Raw genomic sequence first — 26,662 nt, forward strand, 5'->3', positions numbered from 1 at the left:
TTATGTTTGATCATATTTGGTCTTCAGAGGTATTTATTATCCACTCTACTTATATTTATGTTCATTTGTTTTAACAACTCTTTGCTTTTTGAGGACATTTCTTCCATTAACTTCACATTTCTTGCAGTCAGATACTCTGGAAAAGATTTGAAGAGAGGATTTCATAAAGTTAACTCCTCAAAACTGAGAAATCAAAAGGAAAAGTAAAACTAAAGGCAAATTCAGCTATGTAGACCTGTACAGTAGAACTGAATTAATCATGTCTTTCACTGACAAACTACAGCATTATCTGCTGGGCGAAGTTTGATCCTGTACTGTACGGTTTGCTATATTTACTGCACATTTGCCTACTCAGGTGAAAGTTTAAATAGATCAAGCAAACTTCCACAACTTACCAGTAAAGTTACAATCTTCAGCGTTACTCCCTGCATACTGCTCTCTATCCGATTCTCCTTCAGGCTACCATTCAAACCACGAGTGGAGTCCCACGATGCCAGCTAACGGGGAGAAAAAACATCAAGCAGATGGGAGAGAAAGAGTTAAAACTGGAAGAGGTAGGCGTCCTCTGACAAAGGTTCTGAGCTGAATCTATTGCATGATGATTAGAAGTTGTTGTACCTATAGTATACAGTGTATTACCATCTTGTGTCTCACTAGAACTGATAGCCAGCTGTAAGTAGTCAGTGTTTATATTTAAACTTGGTCAGTTTTAGGACACAGTTCTTCTTACTGGTTGGACATTTTTTCAGCAGTCTACTCCAAACGTCACCGGTGACTAGAAAAAAGGAGGTAGTGAAGAGGATAAAAACCGGGAAGAGCATAAGTACTAAATAATTACAACTGTGAATAGACTTTCAGCTCACATGAAACCACAACATAAAGTCCAAAATCAGCAGCCGCAGACTTCTCTTTGAGCTTGTGTCCTGAATCCAAACTCTTCTCCCAACCTTCTAAGTCAAGTCTCTGGTTGTGAAGCTGATGTTTGTTAAATTCTTAATCAGTGCTGCTAGCTGGACAAGGATTCTCAAGGATCTGACACATCATCTAGAAAGGCCTTTGATTTGAGCTGACAGAACAGGACTTGTGGCCCAAAGTCAAACCACAGGCTTCTCTGGCCGAAGCAAACATCCGAGCACCTTTCCTACGGAGCGTACTGTACTCTGCAACAAAGACACCCAACAAAAATATGTATAGGAAGGTTTTTCTAGTGCTACCAGCACAGGTTTTCTCCAGTGTTGTGATAAGATTTTAGAACATCCAGATGAATGCTTGTTTTTGGATCAATGGATTAGTTTGACTTTCCACAACAACACTTTTGCACTTCTTTTCTCAAGTTATACATTTTGGAAAAACAAGTTAGATAATTAGAATATATGCTGTTCATGTGTCGATAATATAAAAGTAAATTCTAGCTGAGTTTGAGGTCCAGTTTGTGGGATTTTGTAATATCTGGTGACAGTTGTGGATTCTGTCCAGCTAAATATCCTCCACCTCATCCTTTCCGTTCGGTTGTGTATTTGGCTACGACAGATGTTTACAGCCTGCTACGAAGCTGGTATTTCATAAATGGTCTAATATAAAGACACTTTTTAATTCAAATCCTAGTCTGTTTGCTCAGAAACTGCTTTCTTTTGGGTAATGTGAATGTGCAGTTTCAGATCAAAGAAGTGGATTTGGTCCGCCAACAAACGCAGGTTTCGGTTTGCGCGGGATAACACATGGCTCTGCATGGGAGAAATGGCTCACAGGGAAGAATTTGGTCAAAGTTCTTATGGAAATCTGATCAACCAGACCACTACGATCTGATGCAACTCCATATTTTCTTGCCTTTGGTGGAAAGTAAAGCGGACTTTTTAAAAGGTCTGATTTGTTTCACAAGTGCAGCGTGAACGCAATCTCCAAACCTCACCGAGTCCCCATGTAGGACAGAGTCTAGCGGATATCCTGATATAAATACATCCTACAAGGACAACAATGGAACAATGCTGACTCCACTGTGCAAATATAGCCAGTTCATGCTGAGATAATCAAAACATAATGCTAGTTTTTTGCTTTTATCGTCCAACACTGATTCAAAAAGCATTTCTATCCGTATATATTGTCTCAAAATGATCATTTTAATTGATAGGAGATAAGTAGTAAGTGTAAGAAATGGCCTAAACATATCAAACAGAAACCTCAACTTACTGGGTTGATGCTTTGAAAAAGAAAGAAAACAAAGATCATTTAGGCATTTTCCATTTGGCTCAAACAAAGTCTGACAAGAAAGACTAAATGAACAAGTATCCATGTCACTGGCAAAATTTGCAGTCTTGAAATGAAAGAAAACTAAACAATTGGGTGAAAATAATTACGACTGATAGAAAAAGGAGCAACAAAGGTATCAGAGTGTGAATGAGATAGAAGCATGTGAGACAATCAGACGCTGCCAAGAAACAACACAGGAAAATTTCATTATTAGTTATCTGTTTGTGCTTCACAGCCCATCTACAGCCTTAGTACAAATTATTGCTTGGTAGCTTCACTGAAAACTGATTAATGAAGTGAAACATGCTTACAACCCACCAGCTTGTGTGGGTGGATGTAAACACTTTTCTGCCATGCAGGATGTCACTCATGAAATGTGCCTTCTGTTTGACTGAGCTCTGTGTCCATGCCACCTTCATGGAGCTCAGATGTGAATGTTGGATGAAGTTGGCAGGACTAAACGTGAAAATCCCTCGCTGGGGAAGAAAAAAAGGGAAAGTGTGAGAGTCTAGCTTGGGCCACAGCTGGGTTATGAACACACTTCTGTTCATCTTACACTAAACGTGTGAACTTATTCATCTGTGTTGATGAACACTCATGTGTTCAGTCCCACCTGATAAACAATATACTGTTGGTCCTTCAGGTTCTGGCAGAAGACTGGTACTTAAGAAGGGACTCATGAATTTAATGTGTGGCATCTGGCATTGCGATGTGGAAGCAGGAAGGTGGCGACACCGCAGGTGCAACTAGTTCCACTGCATACCTTGCCTTGTGTAAAATGTTCAGGTTTTTATGTTTATTTCTGCATAAGAAACTAAATATTCATCATAGCTCGGCCCATCTGTGTACTTGCCTTGGCTCTGTGTTTGTGTTTCTGAGTGTGCATTGGGGCGAAATGTCAGTCTGCATTGCTTGCCTCACAGGGGGCTATTTTCTCCATGAGCAGCTTTGTCCTCTGTGAAAAACACTGCGCAATCTCTGCTCTGTAAAGTAAAGAACACTAAGGAGGAACACTTCAACTTCACAGAGCTTTGCACACCAGTATGCCACTGGGAAGGTCACAAACAATAAATACAGCAGAGCCAGACCACATGAATGATCACACTGGTTTTACATATATGTGTATACTATAGTATATTGTTATATTAATAACTGTTTTGTGATAAGATTTCTGGAAATTAAACAAGTATCTGCATCTTACAAAGACAGTTAATAGGAAGTAGTTTTGAGAAGTTATGTTTAATATACATGTACTTTAAAGACGCATTCGGTAAATGTTTCACCTTAAAACTGTGTCTCGAGGACAGAGTGACATCTATTGTGTGCATTTCTAGAGTCGCTCTATACAACTTTACCAACCGAGATGGTACATGACGTTTTGCTTTACAGTGTGATGACGAACTGGCTATTTTTAACAAGTAACGTTGCTGATTCAGCAAAAGAACGTAAGAATATTAGAAGAGATGAAGGGACAAAACAAGAGTCATCGTGAGATCATCTTTAACTGACTGGAGAGAGCTAACATGTCAGGTAGGACGCAGGATGGAAGCTGAATTAGCCATCGATAGGAAGTGTGTGACCGGGAAAATGGTCAAAGTTCTGTAGTGTGTCTTTAAATAAAATTTAAAAAAAAAAAATTCTGTCATGCTTAAACTTCATGGGAGATCTGTAGCTTTTTATCCCATTTCTGTCTTAAGGTGTCAGACTGATGGGAATTTAACTTGGATATACTCTTCCCATAAATATGCACCATCTCTATCTGAGTACACTGAAGAATCTAATAGTAATTTTAGGCTCTTAATTTTTTTTTTTTTTTTTTTTTTTTTTTTAAACAAGTCAAATCTGCTTCTTGTTTTCAGACTTTATAAACAAGACTTTTTAAGCTTTCTTTACATGTATTCAAGAGGTGACAATTTAACCTGCCAGAGTGACCCATCAGAAACCAAAGCTTTTTTACAACTGGTAATATTTAATAAAGTTTTATCTGATGGTTCGTCTAAAAGAAGAAGAATAACATACAGTATATATTCTACAGGAAAATGAAGATAATACTGAAAAAAATGTCAATATGCTTTCTATGAAATACCAACAATGCCAGGTCTGCTATTTAGCTAATGGCTATGCTACTCCACCTCAATAATCCTTTATTAGACTTTGAGAATGCTGGTGACCATATGAAAACAACAAATGGGAATCAAGTCAAATAGCCCGGCTTTCATGACACCTCAACTGTCTCAATTACAGGATCTACTAAAAATCGTACAGAGAGCTCTTAGTTCCACTTCCTGGAGGCATTTAAACAGGATCATTATAAACATGACAGTAAAGTTTGAGCTAGTTGCAGCCATTCTCGTTTCTTTCTTTCCTGCTAATTGCAAGTCAAGCGTTTACATATTGACAAGCCCTTTTATGCTGGCAATCATCCTATTGAGCCAAACTGCTTTGTCTGACTCACGAACTACAGTGACATGATGGTGTGTGTGAATGTGTAGGTGTGCATCACATATCATGCTGAACAGCAACTACCTTTCTTATGTAGTGCATCCTCAAGAGACGAGTGTGAACAAAAGTTTGGATGTAAAAAGTGACAGATCCTAAAGAGCTTGAGGGAGTAATGAGACTTTGTTAATTTGTTATACTGTTCAAGTCAAATTACCAAGATCAATTTAGCATGTAAAGTACGAGAAGGGCATGAATGATGGACAGTCAAGAGACTAAACCCAACAGCTCAGAGAGAAGACAGACCTCGGAAACTAGCAGCTTTATAACCGTCCTGCGATGATCATTAATATATATTTTTCTAATGATACTTTATGACATGATTTAACCAACTCTGTCAATGAAAGTAAAAGAAGCACTTCAGAAACACCTCAGTGCACTACTCAGCTAAAAACATGCTTCTGCACCATGTCAGGCTGAAAAAGAGTCAACAGAAGGTCATGAATGGCCCGGTCTAACAAAATCTGGTCAATTTTCAGAGTTCTAGCAGGTTAAAAGTACAAGCTGTTATATGTCACTGCAGATTATGTCTTTTTTCTTTAATCAAAATAAAAATTAAGACCAGAAAGTTGAAGATTCTTTGTTTTGGAAGCCATCGAGTCATCAGATACCACAGACATACGTACTGTAAAAACAACAACAAAAAAAGAATTTAATCATAACGGAGTAAGCTGCATAATGCACACTGCTTCAGAAACACTTCTGATGTGACATAAAAACACACGAGAGACAGAAGACAGTCATGTTGCAGCAGTGCCTGGTGGAGTCCAGAGTAAAGTCTCAGACCTGATGGAGTATGCAGGACTGAAAGGCAAAGCAAAAAAAAACTTAACTTCAGAGAGATATGATCGTGTCATGTTGTAGGTTTACAAGAAGAAAAGGCTCCAACAAAATTTCTGTAGAGTTTAAGTTGCCCAGACCACTTACATGAAAGAAGCTCGAGATCATTAGGAAGCTACCTGAATGTGGCTGCCTGGCCAATCCAAGTAATCACGTATAAGAGTTCGCCATCTCACAGGTAACTAAAACAACTCACACTCAACATGAATAAAATCAGAAATCATTTGTGGGAGATGGAAAACCCCCACAGAAAGACAAGCATCAACTTGCCTTTATAGCAGAGCGACCAGAAGCTAATTCATACTGTGTGACATATGATGGCCTGCTGGTAGTTTGCCAAAAGGCATCGAAACAGTCAGACCATGAACAGCAGAATCATCTTCTCTAATGAAACAAAGACTGAAGCGTCCATAATTCCCCGCACAATGTGGGAAACACCAAACATAAAGCATGACCGCTTGAACACCATCCCCATAGTCAAACAGATCAGGGGCAGCTTGATTCTATTGGAATGTTTTTCTGCTAAAGGGAGGCAGGAAGGGGAATGGAGAGAGAAAAATGTAGAGCAATCCAAAAAAAAAGTCTGCACCAGTGTTCAGCATTGTAGGCTGGTGCAATCTATGTACTTAAACCTGACATGTTAAGGCACATCCCCAAAAAAATTGTTGGGCAAACAAATGAAAGTCTGGAGTCTGGATCTGGAGCCAGCAGAGCATCTCTGGAGAGACAGAAAATCACTGTGCACTGATGCGCCACATTCACCCTGACTGATCTTGAACAATTCTGCCAAGAAGAATGAGCGAAAGTTCCAAAGGAAAGGTGTCCCAAGCTTGTACCATCACTCCCAAGATGAGCTGAGTCTCCCCCTGCTGCTGGAGGTGGACACAGCAAACTACCTACATGATAATGCACATGTGACATTTCAGTCTTTTTCTTTCCTTTTTTTTTTTTTCTTAAATAAATAATAACTCGATTTTTCTCCTTTGCTACTCTGCAGACATGTGTGCAGGGAAATGAGTGCAAAATGAATTTCATTACAAGATGAAGCTGAAACATCTAAATGTGTAAAATCTTAAAGTCTGGACATTTTCAGTGCACGATGTTTTAACTCCCACATTGCAGACAAGATTTACACAGATACAGGGGAAAAGTAATACATAGCATGATTAGTTATGTTCTTTTTCAGTATTCAGAGGATGAGCTGGAGGGTAAGTGCATGACCGTGTGGTAGAAACGTACTGGACAACAGCTACAAGTATGAGATTCCAACGTACTTATGAAAAATACATTAAACAAAAAAAAACTTCCTTCTCAGCCAAAAAGATTAAACATCTTTGGTTGTGTTATCTCTAATCAGCAGAACCCTGGTGCAAAATAAGCTGGGCAGTTTGATTAGTCAAAAAGTGAGACATCGGCCCTGATAAACTGGGATCGGCTGGATGGACAAGGCACTATACCATCACCTAAACCTCTAAAGAAACACAAGGCAGGATTCACTCCATAAAACTAAGTCAGACAGCAGAGATAGATAAACTGAAATGGGAGGAAAAGAAAGAATCTGAGTAAATTATCTGAGTAGAGTTTCTTCTGTCAAGTAGAAGCACAAGCAAAATAAGGTTTCAAATCATCACGTATTTCCTTTTCTATCCATCTTCTATTTGTTCATTATGAATGTTTCATGAATGTAGATTTCAGAAATGAGTTATCTTGAAACACAGATGAGGTAACAAACAGTTTCATCAGTACAGTAAACACAGTTATCTCCTCTGTTTTATCATAAAATGTTCTGTTGCATCAAAGAGCAGATAGACGGATCTGTTGGATCGTTGCACAGGGTGCAGGCTTCATGTTTAAAAGTATAAGACAGAAGTAAAATGGAAAAAGAACTGAATGCAAACTCAAAACTTGTTTAAGTATTTATTCTGTTTGACCCTGCGCAGATGCTGTAGATCATATGCATCAACATATGGTGGTGTTATTTAGTCACTGCTGGTTTCACGATGGGTAAGAATGGCCTGTCTCTTTTTCTTTCCAACGTAGACTCGAGTAAAAAGCAATCTGCATGAAATAGCAGTTAAATACATTAGAGAATGATTGTATTCCAGCATAAAATGCTGCTGTGATTAGCTTATCTATGGTAACACAACTTGACCAATCTAATAGTGTTGCCCACACTGGTAGATGAGATATGCTTTTAATAAGGAGATCAGGGCCTTTTGATCATTTGTTCATTTTAATATCAATCGACTAAGGAATTCAGCATCAACAGGTACCTGGCACTGTTACAATAGCTGGCAACGAAATGAACATGAAAAAAAACTAATTATAGTTTGGAGATGGCTAATTATCTAATGTGAACACAGCAAAGCAGTTGGAACAGTATCAATATTATATCAGGGTCCAGGTGAATTAAATGGAATAATGTTGTATTCTTGCCGTTTTTGTTTTGGCTTGTGAAAGACTTGCCATCTCGTGTTACTGCTGTGCACACCTGTGGGGGAAGACTCCGAGCAGCTGAAGCTTTGTAACACAATGGGGACAAAGGAGGTTTCTAAAAGCAGGACTTCTCAGTGCTTTGTAAATTAATTGCTGAATCGACACCCCCATTAACCCCCCACGGATCTATTGTTGGCAAGAGAGAAGTGCTATTTACAGACTGGTGTCATTTCTGTTTCATGAGTCAGTGAAAAGTAGGTTACAGCAGTAGGACGAACAGAACGCCATCGACTGCTGTCTCATCTCAGACTCAACATGCAAAGTTGCACATTAGAGCTCATGACACCTCCAGCATCCTGTAGCATCAACATCAGCAATCATTAGTTGCAGAAAGATGATGGTCATTAAGAAAATTCTGTCATAAACAATAATCAGTAACGATCATTCCTCCACTGGCTGAAATGCATCTCTATTCAAAACGTATGGCAACTGGGATTTTATGAGTGTTCCTAATGGTATTATAGTTAAACTCATCCTCTTTCAGTGATGAAGAACACCTGTTAATGGTTGCTGAACTGTATTGTCATAGGGATTAACTGCAAATGGAGAAAAACATCAACCCGTCTCATCTTTTTCTTCCATTTGTCAAACTAAAAGAAAACAGGAACATCTTGTTGTTTCCTTAAAATTATGATAAATTCCACACATTATTTTGGTCTCTTTGGTCTTTTGTTTTGGAAAATGTAGTACTGTTCACTGCAGAAACAGGAAACATCAGAATGATGCTGAAAATACAGCAAAATGAGCTGAAAATTCTTCCTGATATCAGAGGAGAACTGGCAGAACTGGCAGTGCTCTAACTGGCCGACAAAACAGACCAGTCAAAGAAGACTGGAGTTTTCAAGGGGGTGGAGGTCATGCTTTCTTTGGTTTTTACTGGAAATGCATCAATCTACAGAAGCAGAAAGCACTACAGCTGTTGCATAAGAACTTCACCTACTTAAAGGCTAATGGCATTGTTCCACGGTCTGAGCAGTTATATCACACAGTTTAGGCTGTGCGAAAGTGGAACCACATGACAAATAAGTGGTACTATTAACCATTTCAATTACTTCCATAATGACTATAAAGTGACACATATTACACTAGAAAATGAAATAAGAATCTGAAGATGACTATAATACTGCAAAGTATCAAGCAGATGTAACTGACATCACAGGAGTAATATTTTTAGTATAACTGTTAATGTGATTTTGAATAATACAGTAGTGCACAGATACTGAGGAAGCATGAGAGATAACTTCTGCATGATGCATGCAAGTTGCTTCGCCAGTAGGAACAATTACATTCAAATGAATAGACTTTTCTCCACCAGAGCTCCATGTAAGCTGGAAGTCATTAGCAATATCTGCCTTCAGATGAGCTGACACATCAATAAGAGCAAACCAGAAAACCAAAACAACAACAACAGCATCGATCACTCCGCATCAGCACTGGGTGGTGGAGAAATCTCACAGTAGCCATTCTGAAAATAGTATTTCAGTCTTCATTACAGTCTCTAACCAGAAAGACGCCTCATCTAAGAGCCATCAGGCTGGGAAGAAAATGGACTGAATGCAGATAAATGATGATGGAGAGGGAGGAAACCAGGGCTGAAAAATGAGGATAAAAGGTTAGTGGAGAAGAGGAGAAGCGACCATGGTGGATAGGCGAAAGGGAGAGATGGTAGATGAAAGAAATGGTAAAAGCAAGGGACAAAATGGGGATGGCTCTGAGGGGTTGGCAGGTGGAGCACAACATGCAATCGCTGTTACAGCCCACCCACTCCAAGAAAAACAGGACAGGAAATCATGTAATGATGATTCTTTCTCAGTGGTAGTTATCCTTCCCACCAACGTGGGCTCAGAAATGTGTTAATTGTTCAAAAGCTATAAATTAGAAACAAAAACAAAAAAAAAAAAAAAAAAAAGGCACATGAATTAATATCTGATGACCCTGCCCAGTAACGTGCACACAGACGTAGCAGGTAATGAACAACAGAGGTGAAAATGTTTGGCATCCCATTATCAAGCCTTGCTGACCCCTTCTGCCTCTAATGATTTAGAGAAACATGCACCCACATGTTGGCGTGCTCCCGCTGTGTGTTCGCCTGGCTGCATGCCTCGTGTGTACATGTTTATCTGTGAATGCACGGAGGGGCTCTGCTGTACACAACATGTGTGTGTACTGATGCACATGACTGTGTTTGTATGTTTCTGTTTGTGCATCTTCCTTGCCTAATGACCACATTATGATGAATTGGCTTCAAGATTTCAGTTAGGCTGAGTGGTGATTAAATCTTCATTACCGCTTCTGGTCAGTCCTGCTCTACATAGATTGCCAAGAAACCCAATTTCTCTTCATTCTGTGAAGAGTCCCTGACTGAATCAGGACAAAAAGCGACAAACAAATTACAGCTGAGAGAGGAACTCACAAATAACGCTCTCTATCTCTCACTTTGGCTGCACAACACTCAAAGATCAAACATGTTTCCCACTAATGAGTCCACAGTCCATTCATGCAGCCGACTTGTTTTCAGTGAAACATGGGAATATCTGTAACCCTCAAACATGAAAAGGCCAAATCTAACCAATAACTTTTCCCTATGCCAAGTTAAACCCACACATTATTTATGTTTTTTCAACTCTTGGGTCATGAGACCCAAAAAGATTGGTTTGATAAATGGAAATAAAAGTAAAAGTTCCAGTAGATGCACCCGCACTCGTTGACGAGTGCCCTGTGAGCTGTCAGTAATCAGCAGACGGCTGATTTTCTGCACAAGCTGGAAAGTTGAAACTGTGTGTGTGTGTGTGTGTGTGTGTAGGGGGGGGGGGGACTACAACAAAAAGCAGGAATTCAGATCCTGAAGACTTGAAGTTCATGAGAGAAAAAAGATTCCTGTACGGTAATTCTACACCTCCTCCGCAGTGGAACCTTTGGACTTGTAGCTGCAGAGGTCTCAGCTGTCGTCCTGACCTTCAGGCCTTTGATCTTTCCTGGTAAATAAGTCAAACCTTGTCGCTGTTGTAACCACCTGACAGCAGGTAATTACATTTCAGAGAAAAACAAAAAACTAAATGACACCTGTTCTCAGGGATAGTGATCTAACAACTATATTCAAGTGTTTAAGAGAAAAGTTAGAAAAATATCACTTTTATTTGTTCTATCAACGCTAAACAGGCAGATTGATATGGCATCTGAGAGGGACTGTTTTAGCCATTAGTTTAGTCATTAGTTTCACAGCTCATGCTGTTCCTTCAGTACCTACTGATAGGACAGTTATGCAAGATGGTGCAGAATTAAATTTAGTCACTAAAAGCCTCCAGAGAGGACTTAATCAGCTGGTTCTCTGTATAACACAGAGTATAAAACACAGCACATTTCCTTTTCTCTGTAAAAAGTTAAAAGTGCAGCCATTTAGCCATTCTAATGACTATAATTCACCAGCTAATATTTGCCATTTCTGACATACTCAAGAGGAAATTAAAAACATGTCACTGAATCTTTGTTTGCCCAGATAAATATAAATAAAAATGATGGACTGACCCGTTTGACATCTTTACCAAACGTCTCACTGTAGCTGGTCCCAAGAATCTCGAACTGTACGTGAGAATTGGAGCCTTCGGTGCGGAAGTCCATCAATCCTGTCAAGCCACTGATCCGTCCCTGTAGCAACAGCAGTAGGACAGCAGTGATGTAGATGTCTTTATGTTAAGCCTTTACCTGTTCTGTCGGAAGAGCTTAACTATATCCAACACACATAATCAGCTTCTTTGGACTTAGTATTTAAAAATCAGCATGTTGTAAAATTTAATGACTGTTTTATAGATGGTAATTATATAGTTGAATATAATGTGTGAGTTTTGTTATAACTCACTTGCTTTACAGTTTTCTTCATCGCTTTGGTGCATTTCTCACAATAGAATTAACATTCTCATAACTATGAGTCATTAGTCTGCTCATCAGAGTAACAATTCTCATCACATTGATCAAATTGCAAATACTTTTGGACAGATATTTGCTTTTACGATTTAATTTTGCTTTGGTCATATTAATATAATTAGCTATACTTAGTACTGCAGAGTAGTAAATCCTAATGAAACTAATAGTTCTTACTTCATTATGTGAGTCATTATATACAAAATAGTAAATTTATCAAAATGTCCTGCAGAGGGTGGTTTTGCCATTCAGAGATATTTTCCCTGCTGGGTAGTATGGTAATATGTATGTACTGTGACAGCAGTGTATGCTTTACAGTTGTGCATGTTTGATCCTTTAAGTTTGTTCTGTAGAAATGACTGAAGTGTGTGTGTGTGTTTTATGATATTATTATTATGAATAAATTACGATAAGATGGGAACGATTGTATGAAGTGAAGATGAACTCTCTACATGAGAGATGTACTCTGTCATACATTCAGCGTATCGAGCTGTCTCGGGCATTTTCAGGTCATGTCTCTAAGATCTGACTTTTTTTGTTTTCAAAAACACTTAGAGATGAGACTGTCACAATGAGAACATCACTAAGCCATCTGCGTTCCTTGTTCAGCGCTGACAGGACTTCTCATTGCGATGGTTCTGACAGTTTCACTGACATGAATTCCTGCTTTTGAGGAACGAACAATCTATTTTGAGCAAGTGACACGTTTTTGCTGTTTGTACTAATTGTTTTGAGAAATGCACCAACTGCTGTGCAGACATGAAACCTGTTGTAAGAAATGCCCCAAAGCAACTGAAAAAACTGCAATGAAAGGATGCAATTTAACAAGACCATTAGTTACAGTTAGGCACCTCTGACATCATGTCTAAACTCTGACAGAACATCAAATCATTTCAGTATAGATTGGATTTGGTTTAAATAAGAACACAACAAGGCTTTGCTGTTTCTTCGTGCCTCACTGGGTCATCTTATGTCACATATGAAATTACACCAGCATGACTTGGTGCAACAATGAAAAATTCCATTATCAGATTGAAATGGATGACATCAAGCCACTCTGTAAAATATGAAACTTTATTTCAAAGAAAGAACTGAGAGCTACGCAAGTAAAGAGATCAAAGCCCACAATGTGCCACTAATCTATCCCACGGCATCCTGATGCCAACGGTGAGCATCACACTGAGCAGTCAACCGGATTGGAGGCTTTTTGAAAATGACTGAATTTCAGCAGTGATCATAGCAGTTCACCCAACTTTCTAAGAAGTATTCTGCATGTCACCTTTTTACCAACTTATTCCTTTGATAACTCCTTTGCATGTGCAGATTTTGAAAATGACTTTTCATATGAGCATCCAGGATTCTGGAGGAAAAAATCTGTAGTTCTTGCAAACACAAAGCAACTCAAGATATCACCTAAAACTCAAATACCTTTTGAATAGTGTCCAGCATTGACCATCCTCCATTCCATGGCTTTGTGGACTTCCTCATGCAGTTAAGGCTGGCCATACTGTGCCACTTCCTGTCCTCCAGCTTCCTATAGAAGGCGTTTGCTAGCATCAAAACGCTGTCATATAAGTAGAGATTGGACACCTGTTGGAAGTGGAAAAGAAAAAAAAAATGAACAAGCGTTTTAAAAGTTTTTCTTGAATTTTTGTTCTTTTGTAACAGAAGTACACACTATGGTTAGAACAAAGAAAGCAGGAATAAATGCTTTTGGCTCTGGGGAAAATGAAACGGCCCCATGGCAAACCAACATAAACAAGCAGAGATATAGTAATATTCCTCTTCCAGCTGACCTGCAGTCTGAGGTTAGAATCCACTGATGTGAAGTTTGACCTTTTTTCTGACACCTATCTTGTTACGGGACCCGGCCTCTGTCCTTTTATATCTGAATGTAGACATTTTTCATTTGCAGGTAACTTAAAAATGAAGTATAAGAAATTAATAGCTGAAGAATTATCTCTGTCTGCTTTTGTATTATTTGCTAAACTCACTGAGAAAAGGCAAAGATCATGATGGGATTGTGGACTGATATGACAGTTATGCATTTCAATGTAACAGTTCCTCCTAACGGCACTGCAGGACAGCCATCTGTCTGCCGTCTCCTCTTTACTGCAGAGCATTCTGTCAGCAGTCCTGTCCACTGCCTTGTGTCTTGGTCTGATGGTTGATTTGACAGGTCTTCTGGGTCAAGTCAGGCTAAAACCCCCTACAGTTGACTGTCCGCAGCAACGATAATGGCTGCTACTCCAGGTACTGACTTCATGACATGTGTGAATATTTCCCTGTAAATCTCTAAGCACATTCTGTGCGCCAGCTCCATGTGCCTCAATGTCAGTGAGTCAGAAGTCAAATCCAGGTGAAATTCAGTTTGGCAACTCTGAATGTCTGAGTTCACACCACAGCTGACTGACTGTGAAAGGGATTATTTCAGGAAAGCACCGCTGTCCCTTTAACGTTCGACTATTCTGATGAATGCTTTACCTTCCATTACCCGATATTTAACCCTCATTCATGTAAATTATTAAGGACTGTGGGTGCACGCACCACATGGTTTTGCCATCTGTCCATATTACGGATAAAAACTAATGTGAACATTTCAATAGAGCTACAGGGAACACAGCCATTGCACTCCAGATGGATTAAACCAAACAAAAGTCTGAGTGGTGTAAGGAGAGACTCGGAACTCTGTGGAGAGTAATGAATGGCAGATTGAGCAAGGTTACTTTGAAGACACAAAGAGAAGAATGACTTTGTCTATCAGACATAATAAATGCGTAAGACATACATTTTTTATTAACCCACTTTGTCACAGACTGAACTTACTCTGATTTGAGCTTGTGCTTAAGAAATCCTTAATATAAATTATACAGAGCAGATTTTCTTTTACAACATGGAAAAGAAAAAAAAAAAACATCACAAAGGATTTAGTTAAACTTGCATTTCCAGTAGCTGGTTTTAGGGTGTCTTAAAGAGGCTCCTGCTGACCAGGTTCTGGCTGTTCTTCCCCAGAAACAGCACTGCAGTCGCTCGTATTCACATGCAGCCATGTTGCTCATTACGGTCTTGCTAAAGGACTTTTAATATTAGTTCGTCGAATACAAAATAGGTTAATATTTGTAGCCATTTGGCACTTTTATTGCAGTTTGCTTATGTAGTACTCACAACTAAAACTGTAGAATGAAACAAGAATGAACTTTACAGCTTTGTAAGTGGTGAATGTACTTAAAACTGATCAATAACAAAAGAAGCTATGTTTGTTTTGTGTCCCTCCTGCTGACTGCTGTGGATCATATCCCATCCTAGTGATGCTGAACAATCTTTAGAGACTGTTTTCTTTGTTCTGTACATTTAATCATTTTGGCATAAAGACTCAGTGGAATCGACTGAAACCAACATAGCTCAAAGTACGTCATCTTAAACTGAACTTGCAACAGCACCGTTATAGCACAAGACACAGAGACATCATTAAAAACATAAAAAAAACATTTTAAACAGCAGTTATCTTCATTTTTTGTCATTACTTTGTTGTATGACATTACAAAACCATGCTTTAGTGGGAGCTTTGGTTGTTGGATTGATATAAGCTTCTCTTGGATAAGTACAGGATCACCACATGAACAATGTTATAGACCAAGTACATGCCTTCATGTCAACAAATGTTTAAAAAAGCATCCTCTCCCTTCAGGATAAAGTGTTTGACTAAGCCAAAAAGAGACAAAAAACACAAGACAAAGTCTCTACATTCCCCACATCTCAATCCAAACGAGTGTCTGCACGATGAACCAGAACAGGTCAGATCATCCACAGATGATCCAGATGACGGTGAAACCAATCATCCTGGCATATGATTGGATATCACATCGACACTGATGTGACTACACATTACTGATATAATAAATAGTATCATCTCATTATTTAACCTATCCGGGTTTTTATTTTCTGGACTGTTATTGAGCAGAAGAGCTGAAACGGTAGAATCTGAAAGCAGATGGGCTTTCCGTCTGCCTAGATAGATCAATATAATCAGTGTGGCGATGTTTTCAGAGCATTAGTTATAAATCTTCTAGCTTTTACCTCCAGGGACTGCAGGTAGCCTTCCTGTGGGTCGCACAGCAGTGAGGAAATCCGATGATTATTCCTCATACAACGGACGTTGGTGTCTCTCCACAGTGGGAAGATCTGACGAATGATGGTCATCCGTCCCAGAGAGCTGTGAACCAGCTCCATGATGTCTGCATCACTCACCTCCTAAAGATGAAGATTACAGAGAAGAAACTTTTTATGTCACATAAGTCAGAATGCCATGCAGTGAACAGGTATAAACTACACATCTGAATGGAAATTTAGATACGACAGGAAGCCTGAAAGAGGAATTAATATATCATATGTGACAATAGAGAGTAATTAAAAATAACGATAGTTCCAGTAAGTTAAATTAACAGAGCTGATGGGGGCTTGAGTTAAGATATGAACTAATCAGCTTAACTCCACTCCCTCCCCCACATCAACATTAAGATCTTCTGATCCATCATTGGTTTATTTAATCAACCAAATCAAGTGTTCCAATCCTGGTAAATTTTAACTTCTGAAATGTAATTCATGCTGAAGGAAACCAGGCTGACAAATGAATGTTTTCATGATCGTCGTTCAGAATCACAGCCAAGGTGACTCTCGGCTTCTTTTTGTGTGGGATGTTCCCATAAAAGATTAGGTCAATATTCATGAGACACTGCTGCCTGGAAGTCTCCAGAGCAGGAGAGCGATCAATACCGCCGAGTCTCGTGAGAAACACTGGGTTCATATACTACCTGACAAAGCCTAGAGGTTACTGTCAGGTCAAAATAGCAGTCAGGCAGCTCCATGTGTTATTTCCCTGACCATACGTGGCTCAAGACATGTTTTCTGCATCATGCTTTCTGGTTTTACTGCTGGTCAAATGAACACTTAACATTAATTTCTCCTGGACTCTGACTGCTTTTATCTTTTCATCCTAATGTGGCCTTTTAATGTTTTATTATCTAACCATTGCTTTTAGTCTTGTTTATTTCTCTACAGAAGACCATGGGTCTTTTCCGTCTGATTATTCATTAAAACACATGTTTTTCATTTGAAATTTCTTTGGCTTTTAAGCTCTTTACCTCTTATGTCATATATATATATATATATATATATATATATATATATATATATATAATCTTGTGCCATAAATATATTTTACAAAATGCTAAACATTATGGAGAGCAAAGTGATTGACAATAAACATTTTATCTTATCTAATTTCTCAGTGTGAGTGAAAGATTTTTTCTCCCTCTGACTCTTTACAGTCAGTCAGATGGAAAAAATGAATATTCATGAACCGCCGACACATTCATCAGGCAAATTACTTTGCAAGGTTCACAGAGCTAAACCTCAGTGTCTAAGTTAATAACTTACAGTGCCACCCAGTCCAAGTGTTCTGTCACCATCACAGCTGACATTTGTGTCATGAACTGACCCAACGATAACACTCACCAAAAGGACATAGACCTGAAAACGTGCCTTAATCCTCTGTATGAGAAGATCGTACAGTCACTCTGTCGCCATGCAACAGCAAATGCCCTCTGTACATTATACTACACTATGTAAGTGGTTTAAGTAACAAAAGAACTCACAACTGAAGGCTGCTGAACACAACAATATGCCTGTCTGTGTATTTTTAACTTTAAACTAAAACTGGGCAGATTGTCATTATAATAAAGCTTCTGACTCAAATTACAAGATTATTATTACACACACAAGCAGAACATACACAACCAAATACTTTTAAGTCTACAATTTTCAGATAATTACTTTTGTCGACCCACTCTGATTTCTGAAAATGTAAATACAGCACGGCCATGTTTCAATGACAGCTGAAGACCAAAATACATTAATCACATCAGGTTCCGCTGACAGATAGGCTAAATTATCCTCTTTGTGCTGCTCATTCTGTGTTATTAATCTTTCACTGGAAATGAATCAGATTTTTACAGGTAATCATGACAGTCGTTTAATTAGAGGTTGAAGTGCTTTTTGACGCTTTCGGCAGCAAAGCTGAGAGGCAGTGTGCGGCAAGAATGGAGCCACATGGTGGGTACTGACATTAATATGAGTTCTTATAATATAAAAAAAGCACTTGTCTTTTAATTTGCTTTGAATCTACTGAAATAAAAGTGTAATTGATTAATTAACATCTTATCTGAGTTGGTATCTGGTGAGAAAACCTCCTTTTTGTTGTTGTATGAAAATGAATATTTTGTAAGTTAAATCAGAGCCATGAAAGGGACACTGTGAAGTAATGACGTTTGGATAAATACAGCCTGAAACAGAGTCGGGATGATGTGCTTATTTTTTTCATTTGGACTTAAAAAAAAAACAAACAAATATAACTTGTATGAGAAAACAAAGTGTCAGACAGACGCTGCTGCTATGTTGTGTTTTATTACATATGCTGCGTACAGCCATTCTTCTGGTGCTTCAAAGTGAACTCCAACTTGGATGAACAACAGACCTTATTTGATAAATGTTTTGCTTTGGCTATAAAAATTTGATCTGAGAAATGCTCCACTCTGTGTTGCAGCATCGGTTGTAGTTGAAAAAAGCTGGATAGTAGGACTAAATGAAGCGGGGGGTTGTCTGATTCCTCTGTGTTGAGGGTCATGTCCAATGGTTGACACTCAGAGGCTGTAAAGGGGGCTGTGGACCCTAGCAGCAGGACATCCAACATCCACTGTTTCTGATGTTTTTCGCTCAGCAGTGTGTGGCATTAAGGCGCCTTTGAGAGAGAAACTGTTGCTTTCAGCTTTCATTTGGCTCCTATGGCAGCTGTGATTGAGAAAATGACTCAAATCCATCAGCAGAGAAGTGTAAGCGACGTAAACGTGGTTCCATAAGAAGTTGTTTGTCCACAGGCTCTCTCCCATCTAGATGTCTTCTTCTTACCACTCAGAAAAGCAGTGAGGACGTGTTTTTGTTGCCATTTGACTGGAAACTGCAGCTAAAAGAAGAAAAGTGCAGCATTATTTCTGTACATCCACCAGGGAGGGACTGGCCATCGGACACACCGAGGATTTTCTCACTGGACCAACATGTTATTTGGGCTGAAAGGTTTTTTTTTTTCTTTCTTTTTTTATTGGTCTGCATGGTCCATAAAACTTGCTGATCAGCTGTCTAAGTTTTGACCTCCATTCCTTTTTTATGGGGGATCAAGTGCTTGTGTAATTTATTTGTCCAAAAAGTCAGCACAAGACTTCCTTTGTTGACCACCAGCCGATGAAACGTCCATCTCCAGCTTATTGGTTCCTTTTTGAAACAAGCTGACCCAATCACATTTTTTTGACTCCTTGCTGGTGGATGCAAGTACATGTCAGAAACAAGATGGGGAGAAAATGGAGGTAAGGGACACAGAAACTGCTGAATGCCACAAAATGATCAACATGTTTTCTACATCAGCTGCTGGGACTGACGATGACGACGGTGATGATAGACCCTGTGTTAAGCAGCACTGGTTCCACATCACCGAGGTTCTTTTTTGAGTAAAAGGGTAAAAGAAATCAAGCCATAAAAAGTCCCCTTCGCCTCCTCATCTTCATGTCTTGACAGCAACTGATCTATGCCATCATAGCTTGCTTAGCAAAAGTAAAATAATGGCAACCTCTTTAGGTCAAAAATGTTGCAGGCATAAAGTTTCTAAGTGAAGCTGCAACAAGCTTCAGCCCAGAAAGCTAAAAACTGAAACAAAAGAAGGAACTGCTCAGCAGAAAGTCCTTTCTGGCTGCACTTGGACATTTTCCAGTCCAGCATAGAAGCAGAAACACACTTTGTCAGAAGATGTAAACTTGGTGATTGTGTTTGTACATAATGCTCTAGCTTACAGCTTAACTTCATGGAAAATGACATAAATAATGTCTGAGTGTGTGTGTGTGTGTGTGTGTGTGTGTGTGTGTGTGTGTGTGTGTGTGTGTCCCTCTCCCCTGACCAGAACCTACTGCCACATGGACAGCTTCTTCCCCTCTGCCATCAGACTCATGAACACTAAATTATTCTGTATCAAACTCATGTTAACATCTGCCATTTGCACTACGTGGTTTATTCCATTATTCCATCCACCTGCTGCTAAACAATAACATTAATATTTACCATCTCAGGTTCTTGTTTGATGTTACATACATGTTATCTTTACATAGTAAGTGCATTCTCTACTTTATTTTTATTTCTTGCCCTTTAGCCTTACCTAAAGTCTTTATCTTTTCTGACTCCATTGTGCTTCATGTTCCATGTTGCACCAAGAAAAACTCCTGGTTTGTAAAACTTTTCACTGACAATGGCATTAAAGCTGCTTCTGGTTATTTCATTAGGTATTTTGCAGATTTTGAGCTTTTTTTTTTTTTTTTTTTTTTTTTTAAATTGTATTGTGCAGAGCAACAGCGTAAGGATAGAACCAACCGGCATCTATGCTTGTATAATTTCAGGAATTCATTGCTATTATAGGGCATAAATGTTAGCCTAAAGGTTGAATGAGTCTTACACATAATTTGAAAAGACCACTTATTAAACCCAATGATATCTGAATAACTAAAATGAATGTCACAAGAACGGTAGCATTTAGACAAAATGGTTCACGAAGGCTGTCTGAGGTTTTTTAAATACATGACCGTGACACTAAGTGTCTCTTGGCCTGACCATTTCTGATAAATCCATAACTCTGGCATGTAAATTAAGTTACTGCATGGATGCTCATCATGGTTAGTGGCATAAACATCAAATCCAGTTTGATGACAAATGAAAAGTTATACAGCCCTTTGAAGATAATTGAAATTTCTTTCTTTATGTTGCAAGTGCTGTCTACACTAATCCACCTGCAAATCCCCAAATCTGGTGCAGCAGAGATTGCATCAGAAAAATGGGGTTTCCAATTCAGTTGCTTGATGGGCAGTTACCCAAGACATCAGTCATATCATGACTGTCCTCATCGACTGTGTCACAGCAGGCACAGCCACCTAATCCATCAAACATTCTCAAGTGTCACTGCCCTGCCTTTGAAGGAGGCAAAAAAAACAACAAATCCTCCCAGGATGTGCAATCCATCTGAGCTGAATAGACAGTGTCAGATGTGGATCTGTGTGCAGCTGAAGCAGTCAGGTTTAGTGGGTGGTTTAGTGAGACATACGCCTGTCTGCTTATTATCCCTGCACTTCTTACACAGTCATTTCAAAGCAGTTCACTTTGTGTGTTGTTGATCATTCTAGTGTTGAATAAGTTTAATACCCCAAAGGCTGTTTGTTTTTTGTTTTTTTCTAAACTCTTTTTAAACAATGATTTAAAAAAAAAAGAAAAAAACACTTTTCAGTGATTTATATACTGACAAAAGTTTTAGATGAATGTTTTGAACTTTTGTCTTATTTGTTGTTATTGACTAATATGCATATTCATTATTACTTAAAATAATAATCATCCTGATGTGTATGCCTGATTGTGTCTTCTGTCTTGCTAAAGCAGCGTTTCTCAGTTCTGGTCCTCAGGACCCCCTGCATGTTTTATAGGCAACCCTACCTTAACACACCTGGATGAAATAACGGCTTGTTAACACACAGCAAATAATTTGATGAGGAAGTTTAATAATCTTTGGAGGAACATGTCTAAAACGTGCAGTGCAGGGGGTCCTGAGGACTGGAATTGAGAAACACTGTGATAAAGGAAAACAATGACTGTTAAAAAGAAGGAAAAAAAAAAACTTCAATATCAGAGTCATTTTAGATTTATGACCTCATGTTTGGATACTTTAGTTCGTGCCATTTCTTCCATTAAAAAGACAGATAAATCAGGAAGTAGAGCATGTTGTTTTTATGTTGTTTGTCCATTACACAGAGTAGTGATCCCACTTCAGCCGTCCTTCCCACTTTGTGCTTTTACATTTCCAGCCTGACAACTACATTCATCCTGCCACATGTTGCCGCTGGTGGCAGATTAGCATAACTGCTTGTCATGAAAGCTGAATGAAATGTGAGACCTCCCTTTGACTGCGTGAGAGTGGGTTTTAGGGCTGTCAGGACTGTGAAGAGCAGATGAATGTGATAAAACAAGGGTGAGCATCAGGATTACCTGGTTAAAATGTATGTCACAACTCTGTCATGACCAGCTGAATAGCAGCAACTGTCGCTGGGGACTGGGGTGCGTTCGGGAGGAAGAGGAAATGGGGATGTGTTATTTCCCTGCAGGATTTTTTGATAAAGCTGAATTGCATCTGGTCAGGCTCACAACATTTTCTCATTCTGTGAGCAGGAAACAGAATTCAGGAGCACTATATCATAGCCATGTTGTGAGCTATAAGAAGACAAACTCTTGCAGATGCAATTTGTAAAACTGCTTATGAAAGACTCCCCCCCTCCACTCCTCGTGTTTGAATTAATTAGAAAAAGTGTGGAACATTTTTCTGCCATAAGCCATGTTAGAAGCATCTTACAAATGTAATCAGAGGCAAAAGGAAACAAATTAGCTTTACATCTTCCATTACGGTTCCTTCCTTTTTCAGATAAGCAGGCATTGTGGATAAATCATTTACAGCAAGATGCAAGCCTGGATTCAGCAAGATTCTTATTGTTGGTAATAGTGTAAGATGAGAAAAAATTGGGATTAAAGAAAAAGATTAATAAGCAACTCAGAGTTTTCATGCTTTTTCTGCTGTTTATGAGAACGGCTCAGGAATTTTTCTTGGCGGTAAAACCAACCAGCCAGCATGAGCAGTGATTGAATTTTCTTGTTAGTTTTCTCAACATGTCTGTATTATTCTCGTTTCAAGGAGATGGTTAGCTTCATGGACAGTTAGTCTTTTGTCATTAAATGGATGGAGGACGAAGAGAGAAGAAAGAACGGATGGACAAAACAGAGAGAGACAGGAATAAAAGCCCAGAAAATTCTCCTTACTGAAAACAAGAGATGGAAATTCAAATCAAATGGGGAAAAACAGGATTACAGGGAGAAAAGCAAATATGGATCTGTGATTGACCAACTATAAAATCTTAAATACGTTTTGTCTTGCTTATGAAAACAAACAAGCAAAAAAAAAACAAAAAACAAAAAACAAAAAAAAACAAACCCCAAGATCTCGTCTAAATTTTAAACATTTAGCTCTTCAGTTTCTTGATGACTGGGGATGCACCGATCCGATACCAATATCTGAAATTTTAATATCTGCCGATTCTGATATTTGCCGAAACCAAATCTTTTTATGTGAACATTATTGTGACTATGGTTATTATTGCTGTTATAACTGTGTAAGATTTCATTAGGTTGTGATAAATGATCCTTTCTGAGGTTACTTCACAAATACAAATATATTAACAATACAGATCTAACAATTCCAACAAGTTTTATTTTGATTGCGCACATTTTACCCAAATACAACTATAGATGTGTGGTTTTGAAACAAAGATCTAGCTTTTAGTGCAACTGACTCACATCAGACTTAAATAGCAGACTGCTGCAGAGCTTGACATCCAGCTGCACCAGTCTGCTAATTACCCACTGATTTGCTGCAGCTGAGTTGCAGCAGGGAAACTCCCAACACGTGTAGGACTGCGGCCCTCGAGGACCAGAGTTGCCCACCACTGTTTTAGTGTAACAAAAAATATCACATTTTAACATTCATAGCATTTATTTCTTTTAAAATATGTCCAAAGCATGTCACCAAACACATCTGCACTAGCTTGACTAGTGTGGTATCGGTACACTTCTATTAATACCAAGTACGAGTACATACGCTTGGTATTAAGCCGATACCGATACTGTTATTGGTATCTGTGCATCCCTATTGATGACCTTTTGGTTTCATTATGCTTTTGATACTTTAAGTGACCAGTAAAACAGCCTCTTCCTGCCTGATAGATCTAATAAAATCTGAAAATAAGACAATAAAGTGTGGCCTACTGAATATCAGATCCCTCCCAGATAAGTCTATTAGTCAATGACTTGATAGGTGGTCACCACGTTGATTTATTCTGTCTTACGGAAACCTGGTTACAGCAAGAGGATTATGTTAGTATTAATGAAGCTACGCCAGCTAATTATTTAAACTTTCACATTCCTAGAACTACAGGCAGAGGAGGAGGTGTTGCAGCTATTTTTTAGTCAGAATTTTTAATTAATCCTAAGCACAAAACTAACTATAAATCCTTTGAATTCCTGACGTTAAATTTATCTCATCCAAAATGGAATTCAGAGAAACCGCTCCTTTTAGCATTAGTGTATCGCCCACCTGGACCTTACTCTGAGTTTCTGACCAAATTCTCTGATCTCTTGTCTGAGTTAGTGCTGACTACTGATAAGGTCATTGTACTAGGTGATTTTAATATTCATGTTGACGATGAAAATGATAGTTTAAACATTTCCTTTAGCTCTATTCTAAACTCAATTGGGTTTTCACAAAATGTCAATGGAGCCACTCACTCTCATGGTCACACTCTTGATCTTGTTCTAACATATGGTATTGAGACTGATAAGCTCAAAGTATTTTCTCAAAACCCGGTATTGTCCGATCACTTCTTATTAACCTTTGAATTTACTTTATTTGATTACTCACTGACCAAAAATAAATTCTACTATAGCAGATGTTTATCAGACAATAATATTACAAAATTTAAACAATCAATTGAATCAATTTTTTCACATCTACCATGTGTTAGCATGACTGAGAGTCCCCCTTTAAGCCTTACTCCTGCTCAGATTGATCAACATGCTGATACTATAACAGCTTCAATGCGTACAACCTTGAATAATGTTGCCCCCCTAACGAAGAAATTAGGTAAGATTATGAAGGCTCCCTGGTTTAATTCCCAGCTTCGAGCTCTAAAACAGGCATCAAGGCGTTTGGAAAACAGATGGCGTTCATCAGGATTAGAGGAGTCTCGCTTAACCTGGAAAGAAAGTTTAATTGTATACAAAAAAGCCTTACGTACGGCAAGAACAGCTTATTATTCATCATTGATAGAGGAAAACAAAAACAACCCTCGGTTTCTTTTCAGCACTGTAGCCAGGCTTACTAGGAGTCGGAGCGCTGTGGAGCCATGTATTCCTTTCTCACTTAGCTGTGATGATTTCATGTATTTTTTTCAGGAATAAAATTGACACCATTAGAGATCAAATTCACAATACTCTTCCTTCTACCTATAATGTTGAGCCTGTTGTGGTCTCCGAAGCATCCTTAGAACCAGGATCTGACTTGTGTCTAAATAGTTTCTGTCCTGTCCAACCCTCTGAATTAACTAAAATAATAGCTTCATCTAAACCATCCACCTGTATCTTAGACCCTCTCCCAACGAGCCTCTTTAAGGACATTTTCCCTTTAATTGATACATCACTAATAAATCTTATCAATATGTCTTTAGTGACAGGATATGTACCACAATCATTTAAAACTGCTGTAATCAAGCCTTTACTTAAAAAGCAATCTCTGGATCCAGGGGTGATAGCAAATTATAGACTTATATCTAATCTCCCGTTTATGTCCAAAATTCTGGAGAAAATAGTTTCCGCTCAGCTACATGCCCACCTGAGCAGAAATAATTTATGCGAGGAGTTTCAGTCAGGATTTAGAGCTCATCATAGCACTGAGACAGCATTGGTGAAAGTTACTAATGACTTTCTTATGGCCTCAGACAAAGGACTTGTGTCCGTACTTATCTTGCTTGATCTTAGTGCTGCATTTGATACAGTCGATCATAACATTCTGTTACAAAGACTAGAACAGGTGATTGTAATTACAGGAACAGTGTTAAGCTGGTTTAAATCATATTTATCTGATAGACTTCAGTCCGTTCATGTAAATGACAAGTCCTCCTCACAAACTACAGTAAGTCATGGAGTTCCTCAAGGTTCTGTACTTGGACCAATACTCTTCACGCTATATATGCTCCCTTTAGGCAAAATTATTAGACAGCATGGAATAAACTTTCATTGTTATGGAGATGGTACTCAACTATACTTATCCTTTAAACCAGATGAAACAAATCAGCCCAATAGGCTACAAAATTGTCTCATAGACATAAAGACTTGGATGTCTAGAAATTTTCTCCTCTTAAACTCAGATAAGACTGAAGTAATTCTCGTTGGATCTGAAAAACTCAGAGCTAAGTTTTCCAGTTTTGTAATGAACCTGGATGGCATTACTTTAGCTTCCAGTGCTACAGTGAGAAACCTTGAAGTAATATTTGACTCGGACCTGTCCTTTGGCCCACATATTAAGCAGGTTACTAAAACAGCCTTCTTTCATTTATGTAATATAGCCAAAATTAGGGACATTCTGTCTCAGAGTGATGCAGAAAAACTGGTTCACGCTTTTGTTACTTCGAGACTAGATTACTGTAACTCTCTATTACTGGGCTGTCCTAAATATGCCCTGAAAAGCCTTCAGCTGATCCAGAATTCTGCAGCCAGAGTCCTGACCAGAACCAGCAGGAGAGATCATACTTCTTCAGTTTTAGCCTCTCTTCATTGGCTGCCTGTTGAATCTAGAATAGAATTTAAAATCCTTCTCCTTACATATAAAGCCCTCCACAACCAGGCACCACTATATATCAAAGACCTCATAGTTCCTCATAGTTTATATACCAAGCAGAGTATTTCGTTCGCAGACTGCAGGCTTACT

At 38.7% G+C, this 26,662-nt stretch overlaps 1 protein-coding gene across 1 annotated transcript in view; it reads right to left on the bottom strand.

The window, feature by feature from the left end:
• The window catches only part of grid1a (glutamate receptor, ionotropic, delta 1a), a gene marked incomplete at both ends in the record, with an annotated part of 277,575 nt that overhangs the window by 23,052 nt on the left and 227,861 nt on the right, over window positions 1–26,662 (bottom strand). The window contains 4 exons of the mRNA XM_079248482.1: window positions 396–497; window positions 11,608–11,727; window positions 13,429–13,590; window positions 16,078–16,251. Of these exons, the coding sequence (XP_079104608.1) occupies window positions 396–497; window positions 11,608–11,727; window positions 13,429–13,590; window positions 16,078–16,251 (558 nt within the window). The remainder of the gene's footprint in view (window positions 1–395; window positions 498–11,607; window positions 11,728–13,428; window positions 13,591–16,077; window positions 16,252–26,662) is intronic.

This window comes from Telmatherina bonti (genome assembly GCF_933228915.1).
Source record: "Telmatherina bonti genome assembly, chromosome: 11".
Lineage (NCBI taxonomy): Eukaryota > Metazoa > Chordata > Actinopteri > Atheriniformes > Telmatherinidae > Telmatherina > Telmatherina bonti.